We start from the raw sequence: 10,906 nt of genomic DNA on the forward strand, positions 1-10,906 counted from the left end.
TGTATATATGTGTTCAGAACCTTGGCATCTGCAAATACAGGAGTGTCCAGGATTAGTGTACCGTGCACTCCCGTTATAACGACCACGGCTATAACAAAATAATTCCGTTTACAACGAGGTAAAAATTCAGGCCGCCATAATATGCACTCTATGTATTTTTTATTGTTTATTTGTTTGGTTGTAACGAAATTTCGTCGATATAACGAAAGAAAACTGCCGGTCACGAGGACCTCGTTTTAACGGGAGTCTACTGTTTTTAAAAAAAAAAATATTTGTATTGAAGTCAACTTATGTAACAAAATTCGTTATCTTTTTGGTCCATATTTACAATTTACATGTACTTATTTTAACAATAACATTTCACAGGCTGTGCCAAAGAGACAAGTCATGAGTTACTGGGTGAGGTCGTTTTTGTATTCCGATCGGGTACATCGCCCGACAGTATATAAACCCGTTTATGCGGAGACTACTGTACTGAGGACAACCTTTATTATCAGCTCAGGAGGATCAAAGTCCGCTCCTTTGCTCAGACTGGTCCCATTCCATAGGTCTACCTGGTCCAGCGAAGAGACCACAAAACCAGAAATGGGAATTTTTGAGGAACCATGAGGTAATACAATCAAACAATGGAAAATGTCGACATCTCCAGGATATTGTGTGACAAATATGCACAGGACGCAATGCGGGTCAATACGACTTGCGATATTCTTTACCCAGTTCGCACAAGGAATGGAAAAACTGCCTGTAACCTGGCAATATACTGTTCTCACTCAGTTGCACCTCTTGTGTTTCTCGTCACATACGACTGTAATTCTTCTATTTGATACAAGATGGTGCGTCTGAAGGAACTAGTATATTTGGCAACGTGCCTTCTTGGATTCTTAGCAAGTTCTTCTTTTGCTGCAAGAAACGGTAACGACATTATTTCTGTAATACGTTACTTAGTTCCCTCTGCGTGATGTTGTTGGTCAGTTATATCACGGTCGTGTGTACCTATGTCATTGTGCTGTACTTTGTTTCACTTTTTGATGTAAATCAAATGCCACTGCGGAGGAAAGAGTTCAAAATCGTGGTTAATATAATAGAAGAATTATCCGAAATTTTACGTCAATAGATTAGTAAGTTGTTTTGATAACCGCTAAAGGAAGTTAAGTGCCATCGAGAAGACGAGAAGTTCCTCGCCTTACTCAACCCTTTCGGGTCCGAGAAGGCGAGATCCGAGATCTCGGCTTCTCGACTGATCGGGTCCGAGAAGGTACAAGTAAGAAGGCGAGATAGTTATGATTTGATTATCTTGTTGTCTCGACCTTTGGGGTCCGAAAAGGCGAATTGTGAGATGTCGCCTTTTCGCCTTTTCTTCTCCGGAGAAGGCGAAGTGATTATGATCTCGTGCAGGTCGAGTAGGTGATCGAGGTAGATAATCTCGAGTTACTCTGATAAGAAAGAGTAAAATATTACGAGTTCAGCTACATAGGCCTATATTTGATCGAAATCGGATGAAAAATAAGGTAGTTATGACATTTTGAAGTTTCGCTATTTTCGGGGGAAACCGTTCTTGAACAGTCAAAATGAATATGCAAATGGCAAAGTGATCATGTCATTCCGTCACAACTTACCATAATTATACTGTAGTTTGTACACAAGTTTTCCATTTTTTCATTCAAACGCAAATATGCCCGAGGCTCAAATCCTTGTACAATGTATATCTAACTGATAACTATTCTGAAGTTCAACCAGGAATAACGTCATGTTTCAGACTTCAATGACAGAAACATTGAATTTTTGTCATTTTTTTTTTCGTACACGATCAATGGAAAATTGTGACGGTATGACGTGGTTAACTCCGTCATTTGCATATTCGTATCCACTGTACAAGAATTGTTTTGCAGAAATTAGCAAAACTTCAAAATGTCATAACTTCCTTATTTTTCATCCGATTTCAGTCAAATTTTTACTTTTGAACTCGTTGGATTTTACTCTTTTTCATCAGACTAACTTATATTTGGACTGGATATCCTCTTTAACGCTTTCATGACCATGGTAACTGATCAATAACAATAATACATGTAGATGCACAGGTGGCAGCAGCGAGCTGTGCCCCTAAGGAGACAAAGCATTCATCCTTTTTGCTTAAGTTTTGGATTAAATCAACAAGGAAATAAACGTTTCTTTTGTAGTTAAAACAAAACGAAACAAAAAAACAAAAGCATCAACAAATCGTTTTAATCTAGAGAATCGCTGGAACATGCAGAAAACCGAATATGAGGAAATTACAGCTTATTAAAATCTAGCGATAAATCAGACTACAGCAATCAAATTTGCGACAATGTTACTGTATAAAAGATAATTCACAGTACATGTATGTATATATGTACCTTTATATCAAATCTATTGCTTGTCATTTTTTTTAACCCAAGATTGTAAAAATGTATTCTTTTTCAATTTTTATGACTTTCTTCACGGACTTAGGGATAAGGTTAGGATTGTGATAGAGTTTTTGGTTTAGTTTCCCCATGGACTTCCGTGGTTTTATTTGAGGACTAGGATTAGGGAAAAGGGTTGTGGTTATGTTTGTGGGTAGGTTTTATGTTTGGCTTGGCGTGCAGATATTTCATGGGAGCAATTGTCACCGGAGTAAATATGGAACCTGCTCGTACAATCTTATTTTTATATAATGTCATTTTCCCTTTTCCCCATAATCAAGAGGGCAAATTCTTCCACATCTCTGACATCCACTATGACCCGCAATATGGAGAAGGAGTTCATCCGCAAGCTTCCTCGTGCTCGGTGCTGGTTGACGCGGCGGAATTCCCCCTCGGAAATTACGACTGCGACTCCCCGTGGTCCCTGGTCGAAGCGACTCTACAGACAATGGCCGACTCCGAGAGTGCCGCGGACTTCATAGTGTGGACAGGGTACAAACTATACAGACCTTTTTTTTTCTTTTTCTTTTTTTTTTTAATTCACCTTCTATTTCGTTCGTTAACATGTCTGTCCGAGGCAGGGGTAAAGCATTGAGAGAAAGATTGATAGGTAGTTATGACCTCTACCTTTTCGAGGAAAATGATATTGATCAGCTGAAGCAAACAAAACAGCTTTTCAGCACCTCTAGATTATCTGTTAGTCAAAGGGACCACTAGATCCCCCCTAAAAAAAAAAAAAAAAAATCTCCTTCTGCTTCTCGTCCCTCGTCCTGTATTATGGGTTGGTTTGGGGTTTGTTCCAATCCCTCCTCGTATCGCATTTGTTAAAAAAAAAAAAAAATCAATACATAAAACGTCATTGGCAAATAATTTTAATTTGCAAATAATGCATTCAGTGTCTGGATTCCGCCACCATGTGCCGCCTCTTTCGACGAACATGGCGATGAGATGAATTTGATATTTTGCAGTGGACATTGTGATTCCAACTGTAGAACCCTGTTTCTTTCAATAAATGGTATACTTTCCTGTCAATCTGCAGTGACACACCTGGGGCATTGGCACAAGACCTCTTGCCCAACACCACGGTCCTCGAAATCATCCAGAACGCCTCCAGGGCCATCGAAGACCGCTTCCCGAACATCCCAGTCTTTCCCGCCGTCGGTAACCATGACAACTGGCCGCGGCATCTTCTGGAGCCCCAGCCAAATGCTTTCCGCGATGCCCTGGGCCAGGTGTGGGCCTCGTGGTTGGCGGACTACCCCGGCGCATTGGACACATTCAGCCAGGGTAGGTTATCATCATCATTACCATTATTTCTTATCATCATCATTATCATCATCACCACTATCCTTATCGTAGGATAATGTAATAACCTTCGAGGAAAAATCCACGCAGAGAGAATGTCCTCAATTTTCATTTATTTTGCAAGCATTCTGTTTGTTATTGGCCCCTCATTAGCCAGGAATCACCTGCGAAATGTGCATAATTTTAGTCGTTATTGTCTTTATCTCCGTAATAATACAGGCTTCATGGTGCTAATACAATTCATTTTATGCACTTTTCAGTAAATAGTATATGTTTATTCTAGGTTCTAAACAAAGTGCGTAAACATCATCGTATGCAAGATTTAATGCGATGTATAAGCCTGTGTTTTGTGTTTATTTTTGGAGTTCATGTGTGTCATTGTATTACGTTTCCCCCCTTAACAATATCAATCTTAATTGCCATATACGCAGGAGGATATTACGTGACTCCGATTAACGCTAATTTGTCTGTCATCTCGCTGAACACTGCATTCTACTACTACAAGGACACGCGCGTCGAAGGACTCGACGACCCGGCGGGACAATTCGTGTGGATGGAAGAGACGCTAGAAGATGCGGAGAATGATGGCGTTGTGGTATGTCCTCCATAACCAACTGCCGAACAAACATGTTCCTAGACATTGTAATATATTTTAAATAACAGAGAGAAAGACAGGGCAGAGTGGGATAATTTTTTTATACACAAATCTCGAGTATAGGCCTATTATTCAAACTTTGATACTGCAAATTAAAGCAGATGGTACATCACTAAAACGTGCAAGTATATATCAAAATGGATAGATTTTCTTTTCTACACACATACGCTTACACTTGTGAAAAAGAACGTTGGTTGTGTATTAGAAATATAGGAATTGTATATAAGCCCTAATTACCTGGAGTATGATAAAACACAAAATTTCGAGCTCTCATCTCAAGGGTCTATCTCACTGGAGGAGACTGCGGCGACTAGTGGTAGGCCCTACTCAAAAGACCACAAAATGACTTGCACTCTCACCAAGAAGGCGACTCCAGGACTGGGTACGAGATGTCTCCGAGACGTCTTCTCAGTCGCGGAGACGCCGCCAATAGGTCGCCAATTTGTTTCCACAAGGTCGCGGAGACGTCTCGGAGACCTCGCGAACAAAGTTAGTCTCCGCGACTTGGCTGCGACTATAGGAAAATGTCGCGGAGATGTCTCCGAGACGAGCTTGATTTTGATTGGCTGTTGAGTATTGTTACCATGGTAGTTACCATTGGATGGCAAAGTTACCACAATAGTAACTTTTATGCAACGGGGCCCAGAGAGACTTTAGTCTCCACTACGCATGCAGGTCACCACAATAATATACTGGCTATAATATAGTCTCCAAGCCAATGAGATACCCACTTTAGTGTCTTGAATATCAAACTAGATGAATTTGTCCTCTCTCCTCGTAAGGTTTACATCGTTGCACATATCCTACCGGGCTCCTTGGAAGGGGAAACGCTGAAGTCGTTCCAGCCAAGATTCAACGAGAGATATCTCGACATACTTAGACGCTTCAGTCACGTGATCAAGGGACAGTTCTACGGCCATCACCACTACGATAGCTTCCGGGTTCTGTATGCTGAGGACGGTAGGTGATGGACCAGAGTGATCATTGTTGTATATGCGATGATTCACATACAGATTTGACGTTCACAATGTCTGCGTTCGTTTCATGCCAGTTGCGAGTGGTTACGACTTGATGCCACAGAGATGGAGGTGTGATGGGTTCTGTCAATACATTGTATTACAATAGAGCTATAACTCCACAATCTTACTATCAATAACGTTTTTATCATACTAGCATACAAACTTAAAATACCATAGAATAAAAAACACAAAAGAATTATTCTTCTCTTGAGCCATCCCTTCAATAATTGCAGTATACATTCATCCCATAACTTCAGCTTATCACTGACTATACTGACTTGACTGAGTGAAGTTACGCTTTCCGGCATGGTAACATGTAAATGTGATTATGGTATACCCGGGTAATCAGATACCGTCAGGAAGCATGCGGCTATGTAAAATGCGTTATGTATATTATCCAACCATTAACAACACACATATACAAACACGCATACAAACACACTCACTCACTCATTCACCCATAATAAACTATACATCAATGCACTTATACGCACAAGTTCACACACAGCGAAATTAACTCCACCATTGTATTACGAGGAAAGCTCGTGGTGAACAATTTCATGACCGTTTTAGTTAGTTTGTCTTTTTCTCTCAAGAACCTTGAAATGAAGCTGCACTTTTTTTTCTTTTTTCTTTTTTACTTATTAGGCGTTTTCACATCAGCCCGATAAAAATCCAAGCTCGAAATATTTTCCGCGATTGCGAATAAGAGCGCTATTTCATTTCTTATTCACATCAGCCCGAAGAGGGGGTAGCCCGAATAGTTAAAAATTTTAAAATAGCTAATTCGACAGCTGAGTATGTACAAACAGCATCAGTAATGTGTGTGCCCTCTCAAAAATTCCTCATGATTTGTGTACAGTTTGCCTCGATCGATCGGGTCACACACGCTAGGCATTATGGGATTCATCGCGCTAATTTCTCGAGTCGTTTTCACATTGTCAAATAGCGCGCTACTATCCCGCTATTTCAGAAATTTCTCGAGTTGGAGTCGAGAAATTTTCTCGATCAGAGCGATACAATTAGCGCGCTAATTTGCGTTCACATTATCAAATAGCGCGCTATTTCGCTATCGCGAATATTTCCCAAGTCAGAAAATAGCGCGCTGTTTCGAAACATCGGGCTGATGTGAAAACGCCTAAAGACAAACCATATTCAATGGCACCGGACTCCTTTTGATAGGAAGTAAACGAGAAACAGCGCGTTCTAAGCGGTAGACGTGCAGGGAACATTTTATCAGATCGCTATTCTGCGCAAAGTATTTTTTTGAATGATGCCGAACTTTACGTTCAGAAATAAACAAATTCGGGTTTTGCTGATTTCCCAAACTGTGATACGAAACAACTGCACATCGCAAAAATGATTATTTTCTATTATTCCATAAACTACAATGCGACGCTTTTGCCTTCGAGAATAGTTCTGTCGTCATTTGTATTATGGGTTGATAATCTCAATTGATGGTCTTTCAGTTACCTACGTCAGACCGGCGATTTATTTCTGCATTTAGCTAATTAATGATACATTACAGTTTATAGTTTCTATTGAGGAAACGTGTTAAAAAAATCATCAATGTACTAGAACAATAAAAGTTGGGGGGGGGGGGATGAAAATGAAAATGAAAATGACAGTCGTGACAAGACAAATTGAACTTTTGGGCGCTTTCATCGGTGGGTTTCAAAAACCCTAACAATACTGTAAATCAAAATGGACGATCTTTGATAACCATTCATGTGCCTATCAGTGGAGAGGAAGAACAGACAACCAATATGACAGTTGTCACGAATTATGACTTACTTTCTTTTCTTTTCTTTTTTTTCGAAACAGGCACTCCGATTAATGCGTTGTATGTACAGCCATCTTTGACGCCGCGAAACGCCACTGCCCTTGGTCCTAGAAATCCAAGCTTCCGTGTTGTTAGCTACGATCGCGCCACCGGCGACGTGCTCGATATCGAACAGTACTACCTCGACCTCGCGAACAGCCAACTGACGTGGGAGCTCGAATATCGCGCCACCACCTCGTACAGCGTGAGCGATCTCAGTCCCGCTTCCCTCGACGCGCTCGTCGAGAAATTCTCCGATGGCGAAGCGGCGTCTAACGAAATCTTTCGCCGTTACCATGGCCACAGCACCGCACTGGCCGACGTGAAAGAATGCGATGATGATTGCAGACGATATCACATTTGCGCCATCACCAACCTCGACTTCGACAACTACGACGATTGCCTCAGTGGACATGCTGTGAGGACAGGCGGACAGATCGGCAGCCTTGCAGCTACCATCTTTGTTCTTCTCTATAACTTTCTTTCTTGAACTATACAAGTTCAAACACGCCCGGGACACTCGCTCTGGACTTGATTTATTGCTATGTATGATCGTTGTTTCCATTTCAGCTGTGAGAGAACCTGACGCCTAGTCATTCAAAATTTTCGAAGCAATCACGCCTTTCAAATGTCTTCTCTGTAAGTTAGTGTAACCAGTCTGCATATCATAAAGGTCACATCGGTCAAATCGACTCTGGTTCACTTTAAAGTGCCATCAAACCCCTGTTATCACAGCTATAATTTTTACTAATAATAATCAATTTTTGGTACTCCTCTTTAGAATATAAAGAACAAAGGTTTGAACATTTAAATAGATGAATTAAGAAGTAAAGAGAGAAGAAAGACAAAAGAGAATAATAAGAAATAAAGAAAGAAAGAGAGGAAGAAGAAAAGAAAGAGAGAGGGAGAGAAAATAAAAAGATATCTACTAAAACTATAGTTTTACCGGACCAAATCAGGAGAATCGGGTATTAGGGGGTGATGACGTTGCACAGACCCGATGCTTCATGAAGAATTTATGTTATCTAAATTTCATTTGCGTTTCAGCATATTCTGATTTTATTTCACCAGTAAATAAGTTTAAAAGTGGAGTAAATTTGAAGCTCATTAGCACTATCTAGATTTCTTTATTTGTTTTTATTTGAATTTCAGATTATTTGTGATGCCAACTTCTTCATCATTTCAACTAATCATTTTGATTGGTAAGGATTAAACAGTAAATTGTAGACAGGAGAACATTCATCACGCTATATGTGATTTTTATCTTACACAGTGACAATCATGTTGAGTGCTCAGGTCACACGTTTTTGAATATTCATGTGGTGAAATGATTGTCATTTCATCTGAATGTCATCTGAACTTCAATTTCTTTAAAAAGCTTAGACAAAATGTAATACAATGTAATTAGTACATAATTATTTTATGTCGCATACTTTGATCTTTGGCAATATGTCTCACATCCGGGAATGTACAATTATATATGATTTCTTTAGTAGCAAAAACATGAAATACATGGGTAAGGTAATTTTTGTATTGTAAGTAGTGAAGCCAAGACAAACAGCATGGTGAAAATGTGAGTGAAATCAGATAAAGAAACCTATGACGAGTTATTGCCACTACGTCAGCGTTGTTTGTTGCCACGGATATCTGCAATCTTATTCATGTGATTACACAGTATTATTTGAAAAAAATACCTTTTTTGTTGCTCATCTTGTCACTTTATCAAATGTCCTACAAACTTGTTGTAAATGATGTCAAAAATAAATCTCTGCAAGACACGAAAAAGCATTAATTCTCCTAAGTGTAAATTACCCAACTGTTGAGGTTTTGTTTGCAATGTTGTTACTTATTTGCATTTGTGAAACCAACAACCCATGTGTTAAGAGTTATATGATGAGGATTTATATTACAGGTGGCCATGGTGTGCGGCATCACTTTCTACTGTTTTTTATCCAAGACTTTTCTACATTTGCATCTCCTGATTTTGCTCAAATAGCTTAATTGTAATACGTGTACTGTAGAATTGCCCATTTTGCTAGTCCATTATATCAACAAAAACATTCTCAGATAATTAACATACTACTTAATGACACCGCTATGTCAGTATTGACTGATACCCTCCATAGAAACACCATGTAATCTTCTGTACCATTTCATGTTTCCCACACATGTACAGTCAATTCAATTCAATCCAATCCAATCCAATCCAATCCAATCCAACCCAATCCAATTCAATTCAATTCAATTCAATCCAATCCAATCCAGTCCAGTCCAATCCAATCCAATCCAATCCAGTCCAGTCCAGTCCAATCCAACCCAACCCAATCCAATCCAATTCAATTCAATTCAATTCAATTCAATTCAATTCAATTCAATTCAATTCAATCCAATCCAATCCAATCCAATCCAATCCAATCCAATCCAATCCAATCCAAATCAAATTCAATCCAATCCAATCCAATTTCACATTGATTAACCATGTCCGGGCAGGGATTCATACTGTCAATACAATGAACCCTTGTACGCTACAGAAACACTGGCACACACAAACACAAACACACAAATGTAATTTCCAATCATAATTAAGCATAGACATTCCTCAAACTCAATCCTTCTTTTGTTACAAATGTTTATCCCTTCCCACTCCTTATAAGAGAGTTCAACCCAGGGGATATAACAGTGATGATGTTTTACCAATCTTTAACCACAACTCGTCAACACACAACCTGCTCAAACTATACCATGAACACTGAATATACAAGTTAGGTACACTTTCGAACATTAATGATTCATGTAAATGAGAAAAATATATTTTATTGAACTACCTAAAAACAAGGTATTCTCAATAAAATATCATTTTCATAATTTTAGAGTTGCATTTTTTTAATGAATATGCTGAACAACTTCATTGCATCATGCTCAAAGGTGTAGAAAATGAAAACTGGCACATGAGGACTGTTACATAGATTTTCTCAGTAAAGATCCAAGACAACTCACTTTCTAGTTCGATGAGTGTGCTATTTCAAGTAAAACAGCAAGGTTTGGTCACTGCACCAGTCCAATAAAATGGGCATATAGGTCTAATGACCACTTTCCCTGACAAGTGTGTTTCTACAATGCCTCGTGATATCTTAATTGGCATCAGCTGTTAAAGTTGGACCACATTTGAGGTACATGTATCCCTGGTATTTTCTGCAAAACTGCAAAAACTTGTAAAACAAACAAACAAACAAACAAAACCTTCACTGTGAAGGCCTGTACCATTCAGTAGCAAATAATGGGTTAAATCAGCATTCTAGCATGAGCTTCTGCAACACCAAAGGGCATGTAACCATCCATAGATACCGGTATATCCATTTTATAACATACCAAGTATGAAACAGAACATTCAGGGGAGTCCCCTTATGGCAGGGTCAAATAATATGAAAATCACCAGGTGAATTGTCACATCCCAACTAATCTTTCCTTGTTCAACCAAGGGAATTTGAAGTTTCTTTTATTGCAAGATAAATTTCAGGCCAAAAATCACGGAAAGATATAGGAGAATGCAGTATGTCCACATGAAACAAGGAAGATTTTTGGTCTCATACCAAACAAAGGGCAAAATCACATGCCCTGTCCAAACCAACAAAATACTGTTGAATAACTACTCTTGATACTTGCCAGAATTATCACTGCATGG

General features: G+C 39.2%; 1 protein-coding gene across 1 annotated transcript; it reads left to right on the forward strand.

Moving 5' to 3' along the window:
- The first annotated feature begins 572 nt into the window (after positions 1-572).
- On the forward strand, positions 573-8,998 carry LOC140230734 (acid sphingomyelinase-like phosphodiesterase 3b). The gene is made up of 6 exons (XM_072310870.1): positions 573-912; positions 2,705-2,915; positions 3,463-3,710; positions 4,160-4,323; positions 5,166-5,343; positions 7,227-8,998. Exons 1-6 carry the CDS (start codon positions 831-833, stop codon positions 7,712-7,714), a joined length of 1,371 nt encoding a protein of 456 aa, XP_072166971.1. The 5' UTR covers positions 573-830; the 3' UTR covers positions 7,715-8,998.
- The last annotated feature ends 1,908 nt before the right edge of the window (positions 8,999-10,906 follow it).

This window comes from Diadema setosum, chromosome 7 (assembly GCF_964275005.1).
Source record: "Diadema setosum chromosome 7, eeDiaSeto1, whole genome shotgun sequence".
NCBI classification, from domain to species: Eukaryota; Metazoa; Echinodermata; class Echinoidea; order Diadematoida; family Diadematidae; genus Diadema; species Diadema setosum.